General features: G+C 44.6%; 1 protein-coding gene across 5 annotated transcripts in view; it reads left to right on the top strand.

Moving 5' to 3' along the window:
- The first annotated feature begins 728 nt into the window (after nt 1-728).
- Nucleotides 729-26,674, top strand: part of Xkr6 (XK related 6) — a 142,999-nt gene continuing 117,053 nt past the window's right edge. Inside the window, exon 1 of one of the 5 annotated variants that reach the window (XM_090353690.1) lies at nt 729-1,974. In XM_090353690.1, coding sequence (XP_090209816.1) covers nt 1,196-1,974 — 779 coding nt within the window. In that variant the 5' untranslated portion in view covers nt 729-1,195. Of the gene's footprint in view, nt 1,975-2,347; nt 2,458-21,780; nt 21,864-26,674 lie in introns of those variants that run through there. The other 4 variants (XR_016538950.1, XR_016538949.1, XR_016538947.1 and 1 more) reach the window with 4 other exon arrangements.

Raw genomic sequence — 26,674 nt, 5'->3', positions numbered from 1 at the left:
TGGGTCATCCTGGGTCACCTTGGGCCATCCTGGGTCACTCTGGGCCACCCTGAGCCATCCTGGGTCGCTCTGGGCCATCCTGGGTCACCCTGAGCCACCCTGGGTCATCCTAGGCCATCCTGGGTCACCCTGGGCCATCCTGGTCACCCTGGGCCATCCTGGGTCACCCTGAGCCACCCTGAGACATCCTGGGTCATCCTGGGTCACCTTGGGCCATCCTGGGTCACTCTGGGCCACCCTGAGCCATCCTGGGTCACCCTGGGCCACCCAGGGGTCAGAGTCTGACTGGTGTGCACTGTGACAGGGCGGGGAATGCACCCAAGGTCACGCGAGTCGCACTGGGCGCTCACTGTGGGACGACGGCACAGCCCGGCTGGCTCCTGGCTGAGGGGGAGGTGGACCCTCGAGGACACACGACAGTAGCCCGTGGGCAGGGCAGGAAGCGGGGTCCACCGAGTGCGGGGCGGGGGAGGGCCAGGGTGCCGGCTGGGCGGGCGTCTGGGCGGGGTGGCGGGGTCGAGAGCCGCTCCACACGGACAGGCGGGGTGAGGTGTGCGGGGAACACGAAGGCGGCCGGGCGCCCACGCCGGTGGGGGCGGAGGGGGGGGCGTCCAGCTCCAGCATGAGGTCATCCCGGCTCCCGGAAGTGACGCGGCCGGCCCCTGCTGGCGCCGGCCCCGCCCCTTCCCCCCGAGGCCCCGCCCCCGCCCGCGGCCGTTCCGCGCGGAGCCGGGCCGAGCGCGGCGCCGCCGAGGAAGGGGGCCCCGAGACGGCTGGCACTGCCCCCTCCAGGGACCGCTCCGGACCGCCCCGCTCGGCCCGGCGGGGTTCTGAAGCGCCGGGGGGTCAACCTGATGGGTTTCGGGGTCAACGGAAGAGGGGCAGGGGAGCCCTGGCGGGGCGAACCCCCCGGCCCCCCGCCCCGCGGCTGAGGCGCAGGAGGGCGGCCATCTTGGCCGGGAGGGCAGGGCCGGGGAGCGCGGGGCGCCGTGCGATTGGAGGACGCGCCCGGAAGTGACGTCAGCCTCCCGGAAGCGGAGGGGTTCCCTGGCCCGCTCCCCCCGCCCCCCGCTCGTGCGCGCCCGCGCCTCCCCGCCCCCCTTCCTCGCCACTCGTTTCCCCCCCTCCCCGGTCCCTGCCTGCTCCCCCCCTCCCGTCCCGCCCCCCCACCTCCGGAGCTGGGAAGAGAGTCAAGATGGCGGCGAAATCCGATGGCGGTGGCGTGGGGGTGGGCTTCGCCCAGCTGCACAACCTGGACGAGGCGGTGGGCAGCGGCGGCGAGGAGGACGGGGAGCCCGGGGGCGGCGGCGGCGGCGGCGGCGGAGGCGGCGGCGGCGGCGGCGGCGGGGACGGCGGGGACGGCGCGGAGCCCGGCGAGAGCAGCTCGCTGCACATCTGCCACTGCTGCAACACCTCCTCGTGCTACTGGGGCTGCCGCTCCGCCTGCCTGCGCTCCCTCCTGGGCCGGAGGCCGCGCCGCAGCCCCGCCGCCGCCGGCGCCGCCGCCAGCGCCGACGGGGGGGCCCCGCCGCCGGCCCCGCCGCCGCCGCCGCCCGCGGGCCCCGGCCGCCGCCCCCCGACGCCCTCGCCCGCCGAGCGGCCGTGGCTCGACTGCCTGTGGATCGTGCTGGCGCTGCTCGTGTTCTTCGGGGACGTGGGCACCGACCTGTGGCTGGCCCTCGACTACTACCGCAAGGGGGACTACGGCTGCTTCGGGCTGACCCTGTTCTTCGTGCTGGTGCCGTCGCTGCTGGTGCAGAGCCTGAGCTTCCGCTGGTTCGTGCAGGACTACACGGGCGGCGGGCTGGGCGCCGTGGAGGGGCTCAGCAGCCGGGGGCCCCCCATGATGGGGGCCGGCTACGGCCGCGGCGGCGCGGGGGGCTCGGCCACGCCGGGGGCGCAGCGCCTGTGCCGCCTGTCCGTGTGGATCTGGCAGTCGGTCATCCACCTGCTGCAGATGGGGCAGGTGTGGAGGTAAGCGCGCCGCGGGGTGGGGGGGTGTGTGGGGGGGTCCCGTCCTCCTCCTCCTCCCCCCGCCTCCCCCCCATCGTCCCCCCTCCCCCTCCAGAAGCGCTGGCTTGCCGACGGCCCGCCGTCCCCGCCGAGGCCCGGCCACGCCTTTTGGCCCTGGGAGGCCCGGGTCAGCCGCTGGCCGGTCGCCAGCCTTCCCTGGATCGCGCTGGGGGTGGGGTGGGGTGGGGTGAGGGGACCTGGCCTTCCCCCTCCGCTGCCTCCCGCGCCAGCCCTCGTCGGCGCTGCCCCTGGAGCGGGCAGAGCCCACCTGATGGCTGTTTGCAGTCGGCGTTCCCCTGCATCCCCTCTGCCCTCCGCAGCAGCCTGCGCGGCCTGCGGAGCAGCCCTCGCACCTCTCACTCGAGCGCCCCTTCGTGCCGCGGCCCCGTCCCCTCTTGCAGAAAATGACTTGCGGAGGTAGCCGTGCCCCTCTCTTAGTGACAGGTAAAAAATGATAATAATAATAATAATAATAACAGTAATAATAAACTGGGTGGTGTGTGATGGCGCCAACGTGTGGTCTCAGTCGCTGTCAGCCTCTAGGAAGAGCCGAGCTGGCCCCCTGGGCCCCTGCGCTGGCCTTGGGGACAACTGTTTACCCAAGACCAGCTCCACAGCCCTCCCTTCCTCTCGGGAAGCAGGGGAGACAGGCTCACTGAAGACGAGGGGGACAGCCCTGCAGGTAGATGCAGGCGCATACGTGGAAAGACGAGGCCGCACTGCTTGGCTCCCCACTCCCAAGAGATTTCCTGTGGCCTCGTGTACCAGATGACAGCCGTGTGCCCGGGTTGGCTGTGAGCAAAGTTCAGATCCCACGTTGAATCTTGATAACCCTTGAGAAAACAAAGGGCTAAACGTAACCAGGAGAGTGCATGCGAAAACTGCCATCAGAAATTGACAAGGAGAAGGGAGCCGGAGGTGGTTGGGTGATTTTCCTGGCTTCCTTCCCTTGAGTTGTTTACTGGTGCTCAGGTTAAACCAAGGTGCATTTGTCTGCAGACGAATTGTTTCCTGCTGATAGAGAAGGGGAAAAAATAGGAGTGGTGCAGATGGAGCACCTTTTGGTTGTTTGGAGCATAACTTGAGGTCAAGTAAAGTTTTGAAATGGGTATCTAAGTCTTCGATCCCCTTCCCTTCACCAGTTCCATACTGAATCCAAGGTAATGCGTTTGGTATGGGGAATGCCTTTTGCCCAGGCTCTTCTGGTAAAATGCAGTTAAGAGGGAGAGGGAAAGAGCCTTTGAAGTGCTTGGGGAATTTAGCAATATGTATTTATTAAGGAGGCTTCTGGGGAGCAAACCCGGACCCTGTCTCCATATCTGAGACTTCTGAGTGTGGACAAGAGGAATGTGTGTATCAGGATGAAATTCTTGCAAATTATTTTTTTTATGTACCCCATTATATTTATTGGCAGTAAGCTTCTGGGACATAATGAGGCTGAAGTTGTTTTGCAGTCTTTTTAAGTAGAATTCTCATGGTCTCTTCCCCATCCCCATGATCTGAACTTTAATTGTGTTTGGGGAAAGTAGAACTGCACATTTTGGGACAGACTGAACGGTACACTGTAAGTACCTTTAAGTAGCGTTAAGTCCCTTTAAACTTAGCTGCCTCTCCATCTTCATTTATATTTCAACGTGTAGTAGTATTCACATGTGTGTGTGTGTGTGTGTGTTATATGTAGTATATGTATGTCCCATGTTTGCACACATCTTATTATCTGTAGTGGCATATATATGTGTGTTATGAAGATGTCTTTGATTTTTATCATGTTTAATTTTTTTTATTCTTAAGATTAGAATAAATCTGCAAATACCTTGAGAGAGAAGGTATTGGAAGCATGCTAATTCAGCTAAGCTATTTCATCTACAGTGCTGCATTTGAAAAGAAGTATTTCCTGAGGCAGGATTTTGTTGTTGTGTTTTTCTATTTTCTGGTATACTGGCTTTGCTTGAGATGCTCCAGAAGCAAGGTGTACCCTTCCAACCTGCAGGTACCAGGCAGGGTGCTTTCACTGAAAGCATTCATATGGAAGAGCCTTGGCGAAAGGGGTTTGTTCTTTTCTTGCTCTTATTTCTTGACAAAACAGTTGCCTGTCAACAGGAGTAAGCACATAGCAATCCAGCTTTTACTGGAGATCCTTTGGGGTGTTGTTGTCTCCTTAGTTGCACATGCTGTCAAATTTTGCTGTTTCATGTGATCGCATGGCAGCAAGGCTAAGGCCTAGGAGTTGCTGCATCATTTGATTCGGGCCACAATTCTAAGAAAAGACGTCAGGGAAGCTGTACCTTGTCAAAGCCAATTCCACCAAGACAGGGAAACCAGTCTCTTTACATGCTTTTTCTGTCCTTCTTGAAAAATGTAAAATTATTTGAGGCTTGCTTGGACAAAGCACAGTGCCCACTTAAGAATTTTGTTGCCCCTGACACTAAGGTGGTACACTTGTACAAGTGCCATCTTTTTTTATCAGGATGGTAATATTTTGACATGCCATTCCTGCACATGGCTTTACAGAATGGAAGACAATATTTTTGGCTGGGCCAATCTCAGAGCATGGAGGAGTACTTGTGTGTGTAATGCTTTGGTATTTGGAACCTGCTTCAGGAGACCCTGAGTACGTGATTAAGATTCCCTTAGAGCTTGGAGTTACTGGAAGTCAGTACTGAACATGTAGCTTATTGTGTTGCTCTGTTTGCACTGCTGTCAGGTGCTCTTCCCAAGGCTGACCGGCTTCTGAGTCACTCAAAACAGTACCATGGGTCATTCTAGGCTTTGCTTCTGGTTACCAGGAAGTGAGACCATTTTCCTGGAGGGAACAGTGATACCTGTAAGATTGAGTTTGTATCTTGTGTTGCGTGCAAGTCCTTCCTTTGCTGTGCCACCTTTGGAGAGTCCTTAGCAGTTCTGCCCTGTTAGGAAGCAACAGTTCTTTCACCAGAATCAAGTCTAACCACCAGTCATCCCTTGATCTCCCTTGGAATTTAAATTTTCTGTGTGTGTGGGGGGGGGGGGGGCGGAATCCAGCCTCACAGAGTAAAAGAGAAAGGTCAATTCTTCATAGTACTGGCCATTTCTAAAGTGAAGGTCAAGTGTCCTTGGATAGGATGGCATGGAAGGTGACTTTGAATGGAGAAAAAGAAAAGGTGCTTTACGTTTCTTACAGCACCATCATTCTGAACAGTCAGAAGCTGGTGATCTGACCTAGGCATCCTGGGTCTGAGGCTCTACCCCTGCAGCACAACGGGGCAGCTGAAGGTCCTTCTCATCAACCTGCCCCTCCATTCCCCCCCCACCCCCCCGACACACACACACTGTGTGGGTCTTTGTTCATGTCCAATATTTTAAAACAGTGTTTTAGAATTCAGATATAGAACCTCCTGCTGTTTCACAGAAATGGAGAAGACTCAAGGCAGTGGCCAAGCAGTCACAGCTCCTGAAGCTCCAGGGGGTCTTTTGGGGGACTGAGGCTGATTAGCAACTACTTAGAACTAGGCTTCAGGTATATTTCACAGACCACAGTGAAATGTGCCGAGTAGCTGGGAAAGGGAGGATGCAGTATTTCATTGTGAAGTTTGGTCCAGTGACAGCACTGTAACAGAATGACTTTACTATGGAAACATGAGTGTCAAAAAGGACTTGGCTCTCTCAAGGGAATGCACTTGTGCTTTTTTTTTTTTCCTTATTTTTTCCCTGTAAACTCAGATCTTCACACATGCTAGATGGCTAGATGTACGCTCTCCATTTGTGCTAACCCCCTCTCTCCCAGTCTTGTCTATATTTTGTTTTAGAGATGGAGTCTCACTAACTACCTGGGCTTGTCTTTTACCTTCTGCCTTGATCTTCATAACTAACTGGAATCATAGGTGTGTACCCCCATTCCTGGCTTCATTGTTTTTGTTTTTTTTTTCTTTTGTTGTTTTTAATTGCTAGAGCTCTACCACTTGAACCACAGCACCACTTCTGGCTTTTTTTCTATGTATGTGGTACTGAGGAATGGAACCTTGGTCTTCGTGCATGCTAGGCAAACACTCTACCACTAGGCCAAACTAGTGAGGGAAAACTAGTAATGATCTGACAAAAAAAAGTATTTCACTGTTAAAGAAAATGTGTAGAAAGAAAAAATGTCTTTTATGGGAAAGTGGATGTGCTATAGTGTCAACATCAGACCAGTCTCTGATGGCATTGTGGCAGAGGAGTGGAGAATAGAGTTTAGAAGGGAGTGGACTTGTTTGTGAGGATTCAGCATACAGTAAAGGTGGTATTCACTAATAAGTGAATGGAAAAAGAATTAACAGGTGATATTGGGGCGACTGATTGCCCATTAAAAAAGACAGTAGAGGGGCCGGGAGTTTGGCCTAGTGGTTAAAGTGCTTGCCTAGCATGCATGAAGACCCGGGTTCGATTCCTCGGTACCACATACATAGAAAAAAGCCAGAAGTGGTGCTGAGGCTCAAGTGGTAGAGCTCTAGCCTTGAGAAAGTCCAAGGACAGTGCTCAGGCCCTGAGCTCAAGCCCAGGACTGGCAAAAAAAAAAAAAAAAAAAAGACAGTAGATATCTACCTGACATAAAAAGTTAAAAAGAAAAATGGGAACATAGAATACTAAACTGTAAAAACCCTAGAAGGAAATGAGAGATAGGGGTTTTGTTTTTCTTTCTGTGTGTGTGCCAGTCCTGGGGCTTGAACTCAGGGCCTGGCTGCTATCTCTGAGTTGTTGTCGTCGTCGTCTTCTCCTCCTCCTCTTCCTCCCCGTTTTCCTCTTCTTTCACTTGAGCCACAGCTCTACTTCTGGCTTTTTTTTTTTTTTTTTAAAGTTGGTTATAAGACTTGAACTCAGGCTCATGGCTAGCACCCCACTACTCAGAGCCACAGCACCACTCCTGGCTTTTGAGTAATGAAGTGGAGGTAAGAGTCCCGGGGCACTTTTCTGGCCAGGACAGCTTCAAAAGGTGGTCCTCAGATCTTGGCTTCCCGAGTTGCTGGGATGACAGGTGTAAGCCACCAGTGCCTGGATGAGTTTTGTTTTTTTTTTGTTTTTCCAAACAAGGTCTCACTCAGATTTTCCTTGAACTTGTGATCACAGCTCAACTTTCTGAATTTGAGATTGTGTACTACCATGCTTTATTTTTTTTCCTTATTAAAATAATCTTAAAGTGGGCAAGAAGACCCTTTGGAATCATCACTGCAAATAGAAGCTTTGCTAAGAAGATGATAGAGTTAAATTTAGAGAGATTTTTTTTTTTTCTAAAGGAGAATCAGGAAAAGAACACCTCTGAAAATTATTTCTCATTTTTGAATGTACTGTAACAAAAAATGATGTTTACAGTGAATGGTCAAAGAGTAACATGATGAAAATGGACAGGCTTTAGAGTAAAATCGCAATTCATGACACATGGTGTTTTCAGAGGGATTCAGAAACAAGACACCAAACCCAAGAAGTCCAAGGGCTTGTGTCAGAATTCATTTTATTTCTGTCCTCCTAATTAATTAATTAATTAATTAGGGTGACTTAATAGATTAGTGTAGGATTTTGGGAAGATTTCTTGTGCCAAACAGAAACTGTCTTACCAGCACTGTCATTTTCTTACGGGATAGTTAGTTTTGTATGTGCGTCTGTGTTTTGAGGTTGTGCTGGTCAGCCATTCTTATTTCTTACGTGGCTCTCAAAACGTTACAGAAAGTTATGAAAACATAGCCATATTTTAAAAGTGGAGTGACTTGACTATTACCTAGAGTACCATTGGAAAGGAAGGAGGGAAGGAAAGGAGGAAGGGAAAAAGTTAGCTTGAGGTGCAGATGACTGCTGATTTTGGTTTCCTTTATCAAGTTGATTGTTCTTTATTGTCCCTTTTTAAAAAGTATATTGTGCTTTAGAGATATCCTGTTCTGAATGCACTTTTAAGAAAGGAGTTGCAGGTTCTGGTTTGGACATTTAAATTAAAAAAAACAAAATCTATTTCCCAAGGAGCTTTTTCAAGTAGAGTTCTGAGTCCTAATGTGTGTCATTTGGCTTCCTATAATACATTCTAACTATCTTTAATCACATTTCTACCTGTGGGACATTTTATATATTTCACTTGTTACTGATGAAATCGACAGACTAAACTTCCTGAGAGATCTGTTGGTTTATCAGCTGACTGAATTTGTAATTCAGGTAAAATTATACTTTTAAAGTGATAATTACATATATTATTTTATTTTTATTTATTTGTTTTTTGGTCGTGAGGCTTGAACTCTGGGCCAATGTGCTGTCCCTGAGCTCTTCAGCTCAAGGCTACTGCCCTACCTCTTGAGTCTCAGCACCACTTCCTGTTTTCTAGTGGTTAATTGGAGATAACGAATTTCATGGTCTTTAATGCCCAGGCTGGCTTTGAACTGCCATCCTCAGATCTCAGCCTCCTGAGTAGCTAGGATTACAGGCATGAGTCACGGTGTCTGGCATATATGTTAGTTTAAAAAAAAATGTTTTTATTAGCATTGATTAGTTGTACAGAAGGGTTCCATTTGGCATGCCCATATGTGCATATAATGTACCTTGATCAGACTTCCTCCCTCTCCTCTTTCCCAAGCTGATCTCAGAAAGCCTCAGCGGGCTGTTTTCTCATGCGTACTTGACCCATTATCACCCTGTCTGCCCCTCACCGCTATACCTTCTCCTCCCAGAGCCAGTGTTACATTCCTGACATGAATTTTTTTTTAGTATATGCTAATTGTTCAAAGGGGTCTCACTGTGGTATTTTACTCATATATAATGTTTAAATCAGATTGAGTACCTTGTTACTCTTTACTTTCCCCATTCCCAGCATTCAATGACTTGTTTTTCTGCTTTTTTTCAGACACACTGTATTGTGGTATTGTTTTATCTTCAAACATTTTCTTTTCTTCCTCCCTTTCTAATCCCTTTAGATAGTCATGCAGTTAGAAACAGGTTCTCTGCATGTCTATGTATATAGGATTCTCTGTGTGTTTATATATGTTTATTTATATGCATCTACCATTCACATACAAGAAAAAAAAATTTGACCCTTGTCCCTCAGAACCTTGGCTTATCATGATCTCAAGTCCATCTGTTTCCCTGCATATGACAAAGTTTAATTCTTTATGGCTTACTGGTACTTAGTGTACCTATACTGAGTTTTCTTGAATCATCTGGGCTGTGCCCATGGCTTGTGAAGTGCGACTATTGTGACAGTGCAAATGGTGTTCAAGTATCTATCTCTATTATATCCTGACTTAAGGAAGTGGTGCTGTGGCTCATAGTGGTAGAGCCCTAGCCTTGAGCTGAAGAGCTCAGGGATTGCACCCAGACCCAGAGTTCAAGCCCTATGACCAACAAAAAATAAAAATAAAAATGTTGGGTTATATCCTGACTTCACATTCCTGTAGATAAATACTTAAGAGTAATATCACTGGACTGTTTGGTAGTTGAGAAACCTCTGTACTGGTTTCTATTGTGTTGCAATGGTTTATATTCCCACCAAGTAATCCTAGTTCTGTCAGTGTGGTGTTAGTGAACCATTTTACTGAAGACGAAAGCACAATGTCATTTTAACCTCACAGCAATGCGTGTGTTTGTTAAAGCCATGTATTTTGGAGTTTTCTTTTTCTTAAATTGCTTACCATGATTAATACCTTTTGGGGAAGAGGAATCTGAGCGTTCGCTGTTGTCTATCTTTTGTTATTCATTATTTATCTTATGTGTTATTTAACATTGACGAGTCGATGTTTATGAAGGCAGGATTTGCTTAAAGCCGTCGATGGATATTATGACAATGGCATGTCTGATACTTAATCTTTGACTTTTCTTCTTTATGTATGTCCAGTGTGGATGGATGTGGCATTTTGCATTACTTAAGTGTTGCTTAAGATAATCATAGTGCCCTCAGAGCTGGCGCTGACCATGTTAGGATAGCTTACTGTACTACTTACATAAAGATTTCCAGCCTGTGCAGAAGGCCCAGGAAGTTGGGCTGGGGAATTTGTATTTCTGAGGAGTCTATGGGAGTTTTAAGCATCCACAGAAAACAGAAGGTTTGGATGCCTGTTTATTAACATGGTTCCTGGACTTGGGATTGCTGGTGACATCAAGGAACTCTGCTGTGTCTGTGACAGGATCTCAGTGTCATACCTGTGGATAGTTACCTCATAGTTACCTCATGCATCAACTGTGCTGTTATCCCACCCAAGAACTTTGAAGTTATCCCTTAACTCTATAAAATCATGTCAGCTACTTCATATTCTCATTCCCTATTGTCTCTGATAGTGTTCCATTGAAGTCAGGATTCAAAATTCTTCCTACACCATACTACATTTTGACTCTAAATTAGATTCCTTACTTTTCTCATGACATTAGTTTTTCTCTTTCCTCCCCCTCACCCCCCCAGTTCAGGCAGGTTCTCTTGTGTGTTCTCTAACTGCTTCTTCTACTAACATTTGAAGTTATACCCAGGGGCTTGATTATATTCAGGGCCCCATATTTTTGTCAGAACTCTACTGCTTTATCTTTCCTATGCTATTTCTGTAGTCCTCAATACCTGTTAGTGATGCAGTGTTACCTTTAGTGAAGGTTGGGACCTGCTTCTTGTATAAAGATACCTCTTGCCATTGCAGTCAGTACTGACATGCCCCTCCCCAGCCTTTATCTGAGATTTTATTCCACAGCCAGCTGCTAACTCTGAAAATAGTAAATGGCATTTTCAAGTAACAATTACATTTTAAGTCACTACTGTTACACAGTATTACTGTAGTTGTTTTATTATGGTTAATCTTACTTGCCTAATTTGGAAATTACACATTATCAGAGGGTCTACATGTGTAGGTAGAAAGGTGACATCTAGGACTGTTGGTGTCTGCACAGGCCCTCTCCGAGAGGCTTGGGATGAGCCAGCAGGAGGTAGGAGGGGGCTGCTTAGCTCACTTGTGGAGATTGTAGTGTCCACTTGGGACCGTTGTCTGAGTCAGTTTTTAAATTGTGTATTAGTATTTATTATGCATCAGACCTTTTCTAAGGTTTGATAGCTACATGCTCTATTGGATGTAGGATCTGAGAGTTTAAAAATACTAACAAAACTGGCCGGGAGTTTGGCCTAGTGGTAGAGTGCTTGCCTAGCATGCACGAAGACCTGGGTTCGATTTCTTGGTACCACATACTTAGAAAAAGCCAGAAGTGGTGCTGAGGCTCAAGTGGTAGAGTTCTAGCCTTGAGAAAAATCCAAGGACAGTGCTCAGGCCCTGAGCTCAAGCCCAGGACTGGAAAAAAAAAAAAGAAAAACAAAAAATGCTAACAAAACCTATCCTGAAGAAACAAGGGAGATACCAATAAATGACTGTTAATGAGTATTAAGTAAACTCCTGCAGATTGGGTTAGGCTTCCCGTCTCCAAGTAGATGGTGTGTGTTTGTGCTGATGTGAATTACGTGGTTGAGAACCTGAGCACTGGATTTGTGTTTAGGACATGATTTTCAGCTTTCTTCTCTCCCCCCCCCCCATCTTTTCTCAGGGTAGCTACACCTTTCACCCTGTGAGTGCCCCAGGGTTTATACCTTGTGCTTGCCTCCGTATTCCTATGGTGGATACCTGTGGCCTGGTCTCTTTTGGAATCACCTGAGAAATAAGATACTTGGGCCCAGCATAAGAGATTATGGTCTAGAAGCTCTGGGATGGGCCTCAGAATGTAAATCTGAGCTTTCAGCAAGTTTCCCTTCCAACCAGTGGCTGGGCGGGGATGAGAACCACAGTTGTCTATCAGGAGAAAGAGTGCAGGCTAGAATCAAAGTTAAGAGATAGGCAGATTAAATTTAGAGGGTGGAATATATGGAGGAAGCTGTCAGATGATTTGAATAGAACTTCAGTGTTTAAACGGTCTTGGGGGTCTTTTATGTGAATGAACCAAATACTCTTGCCATGTACAGTATCTGAAATGTGGAATGCTATGGGAAGACTTTTGACATTCACACTATATAATTTATCCTTGAATATTATTTTGATTTAGAAACTTCTTAGGACGTTTGAAGTCTTTCAACGTCCTTACTATGAACACAAATGATTACCATGTGTGCTTAGGGGCGTATCAGGGGTTTTAGAGGCATTTTATTATGTTGAAAAAATTGATGATCAGTCCTAAGTGAATCATTGTGTCTTGATTTTCAGAAATATTCTTTGTTGAAATCAGTGCCATGGATAGGATTCCTAAAAACAGAACTGGTGAATGAAGGGCAGAAGCCATCTAATAGGTGTAAAGTGGGGGTCTTTAGCAACCAGCTGGCCTGCAGTTTGCTTGTTTGATTTCCAAGGGGAAGGGGTGAGGAAGAGCCCTGTGGTGTTTGGCTTCTGGTGAGCTGTTAGTATACAGTGGACCAGCAAGTATACCTCAAACCTACACACCCAGACAAGGCCCTAGAGTTTCGTCTACAAATATACTGAAACAGTGCCGAGACACTCCAAGAAGCTTGTAACTTAGAGGCTCAGTGTGAGAACTATGTGTGATACTGTAGCTGGCAGAGATGCAGCACCCTTGCACATGCACAGGATGTTAAGATTTGTGGTTCAAAGTTATCATTTGGTCATAAGTAATGCAGCATTGAATAGTTATAAATAGCCCTGTATATTTAAGGTACTCTGAAAGGAAAGAATAAACCATCAGTAGGGAAATTATATAATCAAAATTTTAAGCATCTCAAAATAGTTGATATAAGTTAGACCTGGTGGATGACAGTGTGCCTCAAGATTAATAGAAAAAGAAACAACAAAGAATTCATGAATCAGTTTGCAGAACAAAAGCCAATCAAAGCAGAGCTGAAGTGAAAAATAGCTGTAGTGTAACTGTGGAAAAGGAAAAAATTGAATATGCCTATAGCATTTGTAGACTAGATTTTTGGGTTCTACTATTTGAGTAGGTCTGCATAATAACTGTAGTATGGAAATGGGTTGATGTTTACCTGGTAAAGACTTTATAATTAAATAAGATGTAATTATCAGGCATGTTGATTTTTTTCTCTCCCCCCCAAGGTCAACGTGTGTCCTTTTGCTCCTTGGTTGGCATTTGCAACTTACTGTTTCAGTTCTTGACACATACATGTCTATTATACTGTGATCTGTGGATTCCTGAAAAACCTCTTCTTGTGAAGAATATCCCATTTCATCCTGAAATACGTTGATTCTTTTACACAGACACCATTCGTGTTGCCCTCTTGGTGTGACCTTCACTCACCCTCAGCATCCGTGGGCAGTGATGTAGAGCAGACCTGGAGACCCTCCACTAGCTTTCTGCTTGTCTAGAGGAAGGTACTTTTGTAAAGTGGTCCTTTCAGTGGCAGTAGCACCCTCTTTCTTTTTCTCTTCCTCTGTCTCCCCCTTATTAAAATGTTAGTGTGTAGGGAGGAATTGCCTATAGGCAATCCCCTTCTCCCCTCCATCTCAGCAGACCTGTGCGGCAGGAAGGCTTCCCTGTGGCTCAGAAGATGAACATTAGAATAAGTGATGGTGTCCTCACGTAGCTCCCCATCAGAGCCTGGACTTTTGCTCAAGGCTAGTACTTTACAGTTTTGAGCCAAATCTTTACTTCTGGCTTTCTGGTGGTTGATTGGAGATGAGTCTCGTGGACTTTCCTGTCCAGGCTGGCTTTCAGCCATGATCCTCAGATCTCAGCCTCCTGAGTAGGTGGGGTTACAGGCCTGAGGCACTGGTGCCCAGTCTTATACAACCATTGAAATTGAAGCTGTCAAGATTTTGTTGCTTGGGAAGTTCCACTTAGGAGATACTCTACAGTGTATCAAGTTAATGGAAGTTGTGTGTTCCTACTTGGTTAGGCTTTGGATATAATAAAGTGGAGAGGGGCTGGTTTTTCTCTTTTAAAGTCTCTGTCCCCCACCACTGGATGGGAAGGCCCGCATTTGAGAAATATGCATGGAGCCAGAATTGTTTGAAATTATGGTTCATCTGAAAGGTTTTATACTAAAATTCATCTAAGCACACAGTAAACAAAAAGAGCAACACTAGCCAGTTGTCGAGGAAAGACTGATGGGTAGAATAAACAGACTGCTTTCTGCGATATAAACAATCTGTTTCCATAATTTTTTTGTTTTTTTGAAGTATGATTTGGGAGAACTTCCAAATCAAGTGGAAGTTACTTAAATGGGAAAGGCAACAGACCTACGTGTATGTTAGTCACTGTTGAAGTTCCCTCCTTCCCCCAGTAGCCATAATAACAAAAAGGGCAGCAGCTTCACATGACAGAAATACAGGGTCTGCAGCAGCTGTCCTTGCTGGTGGTCACTGTGATATGACAGTCCGCTGGCGTTCAATACCCCTAGCATCCAGCCAGGCAGAGGAGAGTCTGTGGAGAGAGGTGACTGACGTCTTCAAGTTCTGGCTAGTATTTTGGTAGACTGAGACCAAGAAAGAACTGTGTGCCTTCCCCCCGCGGCAGGGGGCAAACATATAGGTAAAATGCTGCTATTTTAAGGAGTGCAAGAGGTAATTGCCTTGGAAAACTTGATTTCTGTTTCAAAGCAAGGTCAATGGGCTTTCTGTATAAGGAAGTATTTTGGGAGTTGAGGAGTCTGTGAGGCTTTCATTGCACATCTCTCTTTAAAAATTGAAAAAAGGGGCCGGGAGTTTGGCCTAGTGGTTAAAGTGCTTGCCTAGCATGCACGAAGACCCGGGTTCGATTCCTCGGTACCACATATATAGAAAAAAGCTGGAAGTGGTGCTGTGGCTCAAGTGGTAGAGCTCTAGCCTTGAGAAAAATCCAAGGACAGTGCTCAGGCCCTGAGCTTAAGCCCAGGACTGGCAAAAAAAAAAAAAAATTGAAAAAAAAAAGGGGAGTTTGGCCTAGTGGTAGAGTGCTTGCCCAGCATGCACGAAGACCCCGGTTCGATTTCTTGGTACCACGTACATAGAAAAAAGCTGAAGTGGTGCTGAGGCTCGAGAGTAGAGCTCTAGCCTTGAAAAAGTCCAAGGACAGTGCTCAGGCCCTGAGCTCAAGGCCAGGACTGGCAAAAAAAAAAAAAATTTTTTTTTTAAAAATTGTAGCCTAAAGACTGTCAAAAACTAGCTGTTCCTGTTTTCCTGTGTGTAGAAACAGACAACTGTTTAAGTTAAAAAAAATAACAGGGGGCTGGGAGTTTGGCCTAGTGGTAGAGTGCTTGCCTAGCATGCACCAAGACCCGGGTTCAATTCCTTGGTACCACATACTTAGAAAAAAGCTGGAAGTGGTGCTGAGGCTCAAGTGGTAGAGCTCTAGCCTTGAGAAAAATCCAAGGACAGTGCTCAGGCCCTGAGCTCAAGCCCAGGACTGGCAAAATAAATAAATAACAGGTATAATTATTTGAAATGCAAACCATATTGCACTAAATTAAAATACATTGGAATAACTCTGTGTGTGTGTGTGTGTGTGTGTGTGTGTGTGTGTGTGTGTGTTTGTGTGTGTTTCTGGAGAGGAGCTGTATCCTCCGCCAGAGTTTTATTTTATTTTATTTTTTTTGCCAGTCCTGGGAGTCTGTGTTCCTTTGGGTCTGGCTTTCTGATGGCAGCATAAAATTCCATTGTCCATGCCTCAATTTTTAAGTATACACTAAAACTTTATGTACTAAAATGCTGTTGGATTTATGTGTTGATAGTTTAAAACATTATACTGAAAATTGTCTAAATTTAAAAAAAGTTGTAAAATATCTAAATATGACTGAAGTGTAAAATTGAACTTAAAATATCTGTTTTATAAGTTCTCATAGACACTATAAAATAAAAAAGAGACCCACCATAGGAGAAAGTCCCAGGTGCATTGCTAGTCCTGTGGTGACCCTAACTGGGGGAGTTAGCTACCGTCATTCATCAGCTTGCCCATTGAGGAAGTGGTGGAACATTGCTTTTCGTTGGGACAACTTCACAGAAGAGGATATTACTGCCCTGCCCCATGGGTCATTTGAGAATAAAGAGTGAATACATATCAGCTTTAATACAGTGTTGGTTGAAATAGTAAGAGCTTCCCAAATATGAGATATTCACACCTTGTAACCTGACCCACAGTACTGAAATGTGGACCCTACATTGACAAGTTTCTTTCAGACTAAGCGTTTTTTTTTTGTTTTTTGTTTTTTTTAAATAAATAACATTCTTCAAGGTCCCTTGCTTATATATTCAAAGCATTATTCTTCAGATAATGATGGAACAGTTTTAGAGCTGGATACATAATTCAGTAGTAGAGTGTCTGCCTAATAGGTCCTGGGTTCAAACTCAAAGACAGCAGTGTTCAGGAAGTTATAAATATGTATTAAGTATGTAAATGAGACCTGGAGAAAACTATAGCTATTTTGTAATCAATTTACATGTTGATGTCTGCTTATATAAAACTATATCGAAGAATAAATTAGGCAAGCACATACCGTTTGTCTGGAAGTAAAAACATTGTTAACCTAAAGCTAACTTAATTAATAGAGTTTTGGGGGGCTTAATTACCAGTCTTAGGTTTGCTAGAAAAGACACTCTTAGTTTGGACTTTTGCTTTTCTTTATTTTTGGTGTGATCCTGGGCTTGAACTTAGGGTCTGGGCACTGTCCTTGAGCTTTTGTGTTCAAGACTAGTGCTTTACTACTTGGAGCCACAGCACCGTTTTGTGCTTTTGTTAGTTAATTGGAGTTTTCCTCCTGGGCTGGCTTTGACCCTTGGTCCTCAAATCTCAACCTCCTGAGTGATTAGGATGACAGGCCTGCTTTTTACTGCTGGTCTGGGGGCTTGAACTCTGGACCTGGGCATTGTCCTTAGGCTCCTCAGCTTAAGCTAGCGCTCTGTACTATTTCTGGTCTTTTGGCGGTTAATTGGAGATAAGAGTCTCTGGGACTTTTTGTACCTAGATGGTTTTGAACCTTGATCCTCAACTCTCAGCCTCCTGAGGAGCTAGGATGCATGCTTACTGTTTTTGAGAGAGGCTCCTGCTTCCTGCCTGGGAACAGTTCTGGACACCATCCACTTCTGTTAGCAAAGGTAACAGGTGTGTGCCACCATCTTCACCTGTTCATTGACAAATGGTCTTGTGAATCTCTTCTGCCCTGGCATTAAGTCTTGATGATCCCAGCCACCTCACTCCAGCCTCCCAAGTAACCAGTACTGAGGTAAGCCACCCATGCCTGGCGTTTTTAATTTCTAAAGCTTACGCGGAGGGCTGCGTTACCTGTGTGCTACCACACAGGTCTCTGAAAGCATGAAGTATTCTGTGTGAGATTTCAGGAAAGAGAACAGTGACATGTCAGGCATATGTAAGGTGGTTTTTTTTTTTTTTTTTTTTGAGAGGAGAGGGATACTGGTGTTTGGGAACTCAGGGCTTTGGGTTTGCCAGGCCAGCACTCCACTGCTTGAGCAGTGCCTTCTGGTCTTTTGCTCTGGCTGTTTTTGAGATAGGGTCTTGCTTTTTGCTTGTGCTGGCCTGGACTACTGTCTTTGTATGTAGCTTCCTGCCATACTTACTGGTCCAGCTATTGGTTCAGATGATGTCTTACTAATAATTTGCCTGAGATGACCTCAAACCTTGATCCTGTTGAGCTAAGCCCTCTGAGTAGCTAAGAGGATAGGTGTGAACCACTGGCACCTGGCCATTAGAGAAGTTTCTGACTCAAAGTTACCACTTTATTTGCTGAACAAATGATTAATCAAAAGTCCTACAAAAATCCCTATCCCACAGACATTTACCCATTCACATCTTCTCCAAACAAATTGTAGTGTTCTGACTTATTGCCAGTCTTTGCCGATTCTTTGTTCATACCATATATTCAAACTTGTTTTGTTGGCGATGGAACTTTGCTGTGTTCTAGCTCTGGCTTTAGTAGTGCGTGGGTACTATAATATACTTCAACAAAAACATTCTCTTGCTGTGTAATATTTGTCTTCATTCTTCTGCAACTCTGGATTCTTTGCCTAGTCTTCAACCAGGGACAATCTAGGGACCACATCTTCTTCTCATCACCTTGAGGAAATGCTGTGTCACAGCTGGGAAGGGATGCTTTCTTTTTTTTTTTTTTTCGGTGGGTCATGGGGTTTGAACTCTGGGTCTGGGCACTGTCGCTGAGCTGTGCAGCTCAACGCTGCTGCCCTCCCCACTTCCCGTTTCCTAGGGGTTAATTGGAGATAAGAGTCTCAGGTCCTTTTGTTCAGGCTGGCTTTGACCCTTGATCCTCAGATCTCAGCCTCCTGAGTAGCTCGGATTACAGGCGTGAGCCACTGTGCCTGCCTGGCGAAGGGATGCTTTTGACATTTAGTTTGAAGAAGGCAAGAATCCTACTTATTAAATACTGTACAATGGATAGGATAGCTCTGTACTACGAAGAATTTTCTAGTCCAAACATTCCTGGTGCCAAGGTTAGGAGATCCTGGGCCACACTGCACATTCCACTGGTCTTCATTTAATTACAGACATTCCCTATAATCTCTTTCAATTTCGACAAAGATAATCAGTTTAGAGTTTGAACTTGCCCAGGTAAAGTACTTTTGGCTCTTAGTGCTTTCATTTAAGTCTTATTTGTATTGTGTTTTTCTTTAAGGATAGGCTCTATGTCTGATTCATCTTTTGTTTCCTGCAGAGTAATTTGCATATAGTAGAGTACATTATTGGTAGAATGAATGATCACAGGTGGCATAAAGCATTGTACACTGTTGATATAGGGCACCTAAAAACGGATGGTGGTATGTTAAGAGATGGGTTAAGGAAGAGGTCTACAGTTGAAGCCTGAGTTGAGCTTTAAGTCATGGTTTCTGGGGAGGAAAAACAAGGGTGTGCACACATATAACAGGGACACATTTCATTTTAATAGGACCTTGTAAACATCCTCACAGTACCCTACGATTTGCTTGTGACCATTGCCCAGGGTCTGGTTGACTCAGGAGGTAGTTTTAATCCCTTGCCTTTAAAATGTCAGAACATTGGTAAAGGCTTATTTTATTCTTTTTGTTTATTTTGAATAAAAGTCTGGTTACCATTTAGGAGAAAATAGCAAAATAACAGTCTCTTATTTGCTTGTTTTTTGTTTTTTTTTGGCCAGTCGTGGGGCAGAAGTCAGGGCCTTCAGGGTCCTATTCAATGAAATGTGTCCCTGTTATATGTGTGGCATAGCTGTGGGCCCTTGCCACAGGTTACGTGGTGGGGTTTGTAACAAAGCACTGAGTTCTTGGAACTGTAGTTTCCCTCATCTTTAGAATACTGTAGAAGATCATCTCTCTGACAGGATTGTTACCCTGGGATGAGATACTGTGGTTCTAAGATGGGTGTTGTGTCATCGCTGTGCTTGTGCCTGTTGGCTCAGTAGGAGTCATTTACCTCGTTCCTCTCTTCTCAGCACTGGCGGTGGTGCAGCCAGACCCAGTACTCTGCCAGCAGGGACATCTTACTATTAAGGGTGTCAGATTTTTACCCAAGACTTGGCTACCTAAAATGGTCTCCAGGAAGTTAGCCAGATGAGGTAGGTCTCTTGCTCTGATCCAGGAGCCTCTGGAGTTTTCTTGAAAGAAGGTTCCTGTAACTTCACAATCACGTATCTGTTGCTGCATAGAACTGGTGTGCCAACATGCTGAAGCCCTTGATTGCCTCTCACTCAAGGCATGCACAGGAGTTCTTGCATTGACAGTGCCGGGGCAGCCTCTTAATATTGAAAGAGTTTGTTAGACAATTTAAAAATGATGTCAGTTTGCTCATCTGTTTTCCTTCCTTCCAAGTATCAATGTCACACATTGGTTTTCTCTGGGGTAACTTTATTCTTGACTTGGTTTGAATACAGCATGTTTGTCACTTATTTTATAAGACAGGCCACTGCCTCTGTAAAGTGAAATGATAGTACTCCTTTTGAATCTTAAAGTAGGAAGCAAAACAAAGGGCTTGCCATTTGAAACAGGTAGTTTCCCAGGTTGATTTCAGCTGCAGGTTCTTGAGTTTTTGGAGACTGGGTAGTGGGTTGCAAGTGTTTTAAAGATGCTCATGCCCCTTCAATGATGGTAATGCAAGTTTGGAAATAGAGTGCCAAAATTCAGAGCCTTTTACACTTAAATTTTATATGGTCTGCTTCACATGCAAGATGAGTACAGTGCAGTGGGTCCCATTCTTAGCGCTCATTTGTCAAGGTTTAAAAGCAGATGGAGGTTTCTCTCTTGGGGGCTTTGGGGAATGACAATATACAAACCTGTGTTCTTGATCTCTTTCATCCTGTTTGTGACATCCATGAGGATTGTCTTTCAGGACTACAGGTACCGTTGGCACACAGTAGGTACCGTGCTTTGGGATGTCTGGAGAGCAGGTTGGAGGGATTGTGGGTCTGGTAGGTGGAAGGCCCACATTGCACAAAGCTGAGAAATCAGGGGTTACTCCAGGTGACCTAAGAGCGAGAACCAAGTGTATGTAGATGATCAGAAGTTACAAATTACTTCTTGAGTACTTAGAGGGGGGAATGTGAGAAGTGGATAGTGTGTGAGACAAGGAGATGGTCTGGGTCACTTGGGGGGTTAAATGTTTTGTTCTCCACAAGGCAGTGTGGCACTGTTGAGAAGTTCATAGACTTTGGTTGCCCTTACTCCTTTGTTTCACTGGTTCTTATGGAGTTTGGTTCTTCCTTGCTGGAGACTTCAGGTGTGAGCTGTGACTGGAAGAATTGCAGGGTTAGGTCTCTGTCCTGTGCGTGAGTAACCTCAACCCAAGGAAGGCACTTTGTGTTCTCTGAAACAGTCACAGCCACTTTGTTCCTTGTATCACGGAAAGAACAGAATGCCTAATTATAATAATCTTCTAATAATTACAATATGTTGCATTCATTTTCTTTTAAAACTCTATTTGAGTAACTACTAGCCTTCAGAAGATGTTGGAAAATAGTATTTAGGCAGCAGCTGGCAGTTAGTTACTCGTGCTGGAGTCTGCCCAGATCTGCTCCACTTGCAGAGGGCGTCCCTGGCCGTCCGGCCCACGCAAGTGCACTCTGAAGCATCTGCTTCACACCGCAAAGCTCAGTTGCGTCTCTATATTGAACGTGTGGGCTTTGTTGATGTCGCCTGCCATCTGGGAGAGGCAGTACTCCGTACTCCTTGAGAGGCATTCTCCGCATGGCTCCTAATGCAGTTGGAAGCTCCTTCTTTCCTTCAGGGTTGGTGAGCAAGTTGACAGCTGGAGTTGTTTTGCTCTGCCAGACCCTTATCTCAGTTGTTTTAATTGGTTGTTAATTAATTAATTAATTTTGGTGCTTTACACTTAAGCCATGCTTCCAGCCCTTCCTTGTGCTCATTATTTTGGAGATGAAATCTCCTAGAATGATAGGTGACTTCCCTGCTCAGCTTAGCTTTGAACTGTCATCCTCAAGATCTCAACTTTCTAAGTAGCTAGGATTATATATGTGAGCCATGGGTGCCTGACCAGCTTAGCAGTTTTGAAAAATGCTAAGAAATGAAATGTGGTCAACAAGTCAGATAAAAATACTGACATGGGCAGAAGGAAAGGAGACAGTTCCCCTCATCCCCCAGCACTCAAGAGTGCCATCAGTTAGTGAGGGCATGCGCTCTACCTTATTTTGTGTGTATATACTTGTGTGTGTGTATGTACTCGTCACTTGACTCTTCCAATGAGTAGATATCCAGTTGATTTCCAACAACGACTTGTGGTTGTATAATGTTAGTGTCACACATTCATTCTCGAGGAGTTAGATGAGTGTGGCTTAAGTAGGAGAAAATCCCATTAAAGAAGATGCTTGTTCATTTTTGTAGCTCAGAGTGGTAGAGTGCCAGCTTTGAGTGAAAAAGCCCAGGGACAGCCCACAGGCCCTGGATTCAAACCTCATGACTGACAAGAAGAGGAAGAGGAAGAGGAGATGCTGTGTAGGAATGCTCACTGCCCAGGTAAAATTAGAGTGACAGTAGCAACCACTTTCAGTAAAAGTTCTCTTAGATGTAAGGTGTTAAGTACATGCATATATTATTAGTGAATCTGTCCTCACCACAGTCTTAATTACAGAGGAGTTAGCAACATAACAATATCCCACAGTTTAGCTAAGGGATTCCGATGTAATTAATTTGGTTTGAGAATTGTTTTCTTTACAGTGCTTCGCTGTTGTTTGACAACAGCGGTTCTCTGGAAACTTGTATTTTTATTTTATTTTATTTTTTTTATTAAAGAATTTATTACCATTGATTTTTACATAGTATTTCAAATGACATGTTTAACACACAAGTATTCAAGAAGGAACTCTATAGGAAACTTGTGTTTTTAAACCAACACCTACCTTTTGGTCATGAAATCAGTAAAATGAAGTTATTGATATGTTAAAGACATTTCAGATGAGAGATGTTATAGGTCTGACTGGAGTCTCTAGTGTGGGCGGACTGCTTGTAGGAGGCAGTCCCCTTTGGGGTTTGCTTTGTTAAAGTAAGCATCTCCCCATAAATCTCCTGCAGGGTTGTATCTGATGCCTCTCTTTGGGACTCTCATGCTTTTTGGCTTCTATTCCTTGCTGAATAGGCAGACATATCTGGAGACAACTGTAGAGTAAAGGAAAAGAAGAGCTTCAGAGCTTAAAATTGATTTATGTAAAAGCTTTCACTGCTTTTACAGAAGTAGACCCTCCTTTCTGTAGTACCATCCATGGCACCTGCAGACCAGCCCCATTGTATTTGGGGTAGGGTGTGGTTATCTGGAAAGCACTCACAACCAAGTGCTTTTCATAAGAAGCTCTTACTTAGGAAGGAAGTCTAACGATGTCATATTGCAGTGTGCCATGGTCCTGTGCTGGCATGCCAAGAGCTATAGCTAGTTTGTTTGAAACAGGGTCTCACTCCAGTCAGCCTGACCTGTAACCTGAAGTTCTGCTTCAGTCTCCCAAATGCACCACACTCAGCTCTCAACCAGTTCTTAACCTCTGGTTGTTAGCAATGAAACAAGCAGTATGTCATGCACTGGTTTTGATTTTCCTTAAAATTAACGGTGTGTGTATGTGTGTGCGTGATTGTGGGCGTGCATGGGTGCTTGCTTGCAGAACCAACAGAGCCCTTTCTGGTAGACTTGTTTCACTGGGTGGTCAGCCACATTTGCACAAGCAGATTTTTCTTAGCTGCTTTATTTTCTACCAGACTAGGTATGTGAAATGTGATAAGGTACACTGGAGAAAGTAACATAAACGGAAACTAGTGTTTGTTTCCGTTGTTTATTATTATTGCTAATTGTTATTATTTTTTGGTCGGTCATGGGACTTGAACTCTGGGCCTGGACGCTGTCTCTGAGCTCTTTGGCTCAAGGCTAGTGCTCTACCACTTGAGCCATAGCGCTACTTCCGGTTTTCTGGTGGATAATTGGAGATAAGAATCTCATGGACATTTTGAGCCCAGGCTGGCTTTGAATTGGGATCCTCAGATCTCAGCCTCCTGAGTAGCTAGGGTTACAGGTGTGAGCTACCAGTGTCCGGCTTATTATTGATTTGTAAGGTAGAATTTTCTAAACATAACTATGATGTACAATTTCTCGGTTGCTAATCTGGGTTGGCCTCTGTTAAGGATGATTAAAAAAACAGGGTATAATTTTTGTCTATAACAGAAGGTTAACATACAGAGCTCCTCTAACTCAGACTTCAAAAGACTGTTCTAAGTTGTTGCAGAAACTTCATGAACAGAAGTTTGGGGAATGAGCTGCATGGATGCTGTTCTCCCCCCCATGAAGATTTGGTTTCAGCTTGCCGTGATGGCTCATGTTTATAACCCTAGCTACTCAGGAGGCACAGATTGGAAAGCCCTTGGTAAAAAAGTATACAAGACCCCACCTCAGCCCGTAAAAGCTATCATCCCAGCTATGTAGGAAGAATAAACAGGTAGAATCATTGTCCAGGCATAAATGTGAAACTGTGAAAAAATAAAACCAAAAGGGTTAGGACATGGCTTAAAAATAGTGTTTACAGCTTTTGATTTCTCCTGAATACTGTTTTTTCTATACTTCCTAAGTTTCAGTGTCTTTCTTTCATTTCAGAATATTTTCTAAGTCCATATCTAATTTTCTCTGACTAATTGGTAATTTAAAAGTGTGAATTTTCTAGAGTTCTGTGGACTGATACCGACTTTCTTGGAGACTTCCCCATGTGTACTTGCGTTTGTATGTGTTACAGGTTTATGTGTTACACAGAAGCCCTTTCTCTTTGTCTATGTCCTCTTAAGTGATTCTGTCATTGAAAAGGTTATGTTAAAGTCCGCTATCATTTTGTTTAATTCTGTCACTGCTTACACATTCTATTTCGAAGCTATTTCTGGTGCATTTTTACCTTTTCGGTGAATTGGTCCTTTTACCAATATGTAATAGATTTCACCTCCACTTTCATATAGCATGTTAGTACTGAACATGTGTAACAAAGTTACTTTAAAGTCGTCGTATGGTAACTTCATTGCTTTCTCTGTTATTTAATTTTGTGCCTTTCAATAGATTCTACTTTCCTGTTCTTTGTATGCCTTGTTCATTATTTATGGTATTTTTTAAAACATTTTGAAAACCCAAATGTCTAAAAATTATAATAAGATTATCCTCCATTCCCAGGTTTCACTTTTCTTTTCTGTTTTTGATCATTGGTAGTTCACAGTATTCTTTGTGTGTCGGGGACTTTGAAACAAATGAACACACATGCCTCCTACTGCTTGTGGAGAGGCTCTTTGTTAGGACTGCTTATCATTCACCTAAGATGAAAAAGCATAAGGATGTCACATTCTGGGAATGTGTGTGGCTTTTGAAATTCCTGTATGTGTATGGTGTATTTGATACTGTTTTTTTTTAAGTTTCAGTTCTGTTTTATGTCTATTTTTTTTTCCTTGAAAGTCTTGGGGCTTGAACTCAGGGCCTTGGTACTGCCCCTGAACTTCTTTTGCTCAAGGCTAGCACTCTGCCACTTGAGCCACAGCATCACTTCTGCTTTTTGTTTATGTGGTCCCGAGGAATCAAACCCATGGCTTCATGTGTGCTAGGCAACACTCTACCACTGAGCCACATTCCTAGCTCCTGAGCTGTTTTTTGACAATATTTTTGATATAACCATGGTTTTCTTTTTTTGATTGTTTATTTTGTTTAATACTTGCATTGTTTATAAAGCACGAATATAGCAATCTTTAAATTGACTTTTTATTACAAATATTTGTCAAGTTTTGTTTCAGAAAATTTTTCCTACTCTTGCACATGCGCCCAGACACACTACCAAAAAATTCACTCATAACACAGGAAGGGCAAACATGACTCACATAAACATCTTCCATAGTTTCCCATAATTAAAAAAATCGTAGAATTCTTAGATATTGAATAAGGCTCATAGATTCAGTTCAGATTTCACAAAAGATCCGAGGTGCTTGGTAACTGTGAAGGGGTTAACTTCGGTTGAGATAAATGCTGACAGTATACCGCTGGGTCCCGCTCCATGGCCACACCTCACAACCGAGGGCTTTCCATAACCATGCTTTTCTAGCAAGGGCAAGTGTTGAGTTGGGCAAGCAGCATGTGCACCTTGGGTCTATTCATGTGTCTGACAGGTATGGGTAGAGCCACCCAGAAGTTTGTTCTGTTTGGAACAGAGGACTGGAGCCCCATCCTTGGAATGTGTGCTCCCGCTGCACTGCTGGGGTAGATCCCAGGCAGATGATGAGTTAAAGCTTTCCTGCCATTTGCAATTGGCCTCTTATTGATTCAGTGTCTGTTGGTTGCTGTAAGCCTTCCCCTGCTTCTGGAGTTCTGACAGTTCTGGCAATTGGTTCTTGATTTCTGGTGTTTGGTTGGGGAAGGCTGAGCACTTGGAACTGCCTGTTCTGCCATTTCTGAGCCCACAGAAAGCATTTCCTCCATGACTGTACACATGGTGCTGCCTGTCCCACTGGGACCCTCTTTCTGTGTCCTTGGCAGTCACCCCTACTTTTACTTTTCAATACAGCTGTTACCTCGCCTAATGATGAATATAAAATGTGAGAAATAAAACAAAAACTTTGATTCAAGCTACCATTCTTACATGTTCTGGGTTACTTAGGAATGAGATAATTCCTCATGGTTCCACTGGCTGGGAAGAAATACAGACTTTCTCATAAACTGAGGAATACAGATGAAGATGCTAGAAGATACTTTTGATGTCTGTTGAGGACCTCGTTTATAACTCATAGATGGATTCCTTCTCACTGGTCCTCACATGGCCCAAAGGACCCCTTAGGTCTCTGTAAGGGCACTAATTCCATTTATGCGGGTTCTGTCTTCATGATCTGGACACCTCCCGTCTTATAGTACCATCAGCCATGGGGGTTGGGATTTCAGCTTATAAATGTTTGTCATAGCAAGTGTCTTGTGAAATTCATGATACTTTGAGGCCATGATTTTAGATTTTTTTCCCCTGTGAAAATACATTTTCAAAAATGACCTAACAGTAATTTGAGATATATATATATCAACTATAAAGTTTTATATACTTATATGCATTTATTGACAAAGTTTAAATATAGCTAAAATAGTCTTTTGTCTGTTGGTAGGTAATATACATTTATAATTTACAAATATGAGAAGTTAGCCAATTAGCAGAACATTTACCAGTAAACAACTTACTTGATTGGACTCTTTGAGAACTCAGTACGTTTCTCCCAACATGAGATAGTCTAATACTGAGTATATTTAAGAGTTATACATTTTAGCATTCTTCATGGGTCCATTGTTTTTT

Source organism: Megascapheus bottae, chromosome 20, assembly GCF_031878675.1.
Source record: "Megascapheus bottae isolate mThoBot1 chromosome 20, mThoBot2.hap1, whole genome shotgun sequence".
Taxonomy (NCBI): domain Eukaryota; kingdom Metazoa; phylum Chordata; class Mammalia; order Rodentia; family Geomyidae; genus Megascapheus; species Megascapheus bottae.
This window is presented reverse-complemented; position numbering and strand designations above follow the sequence as displayed.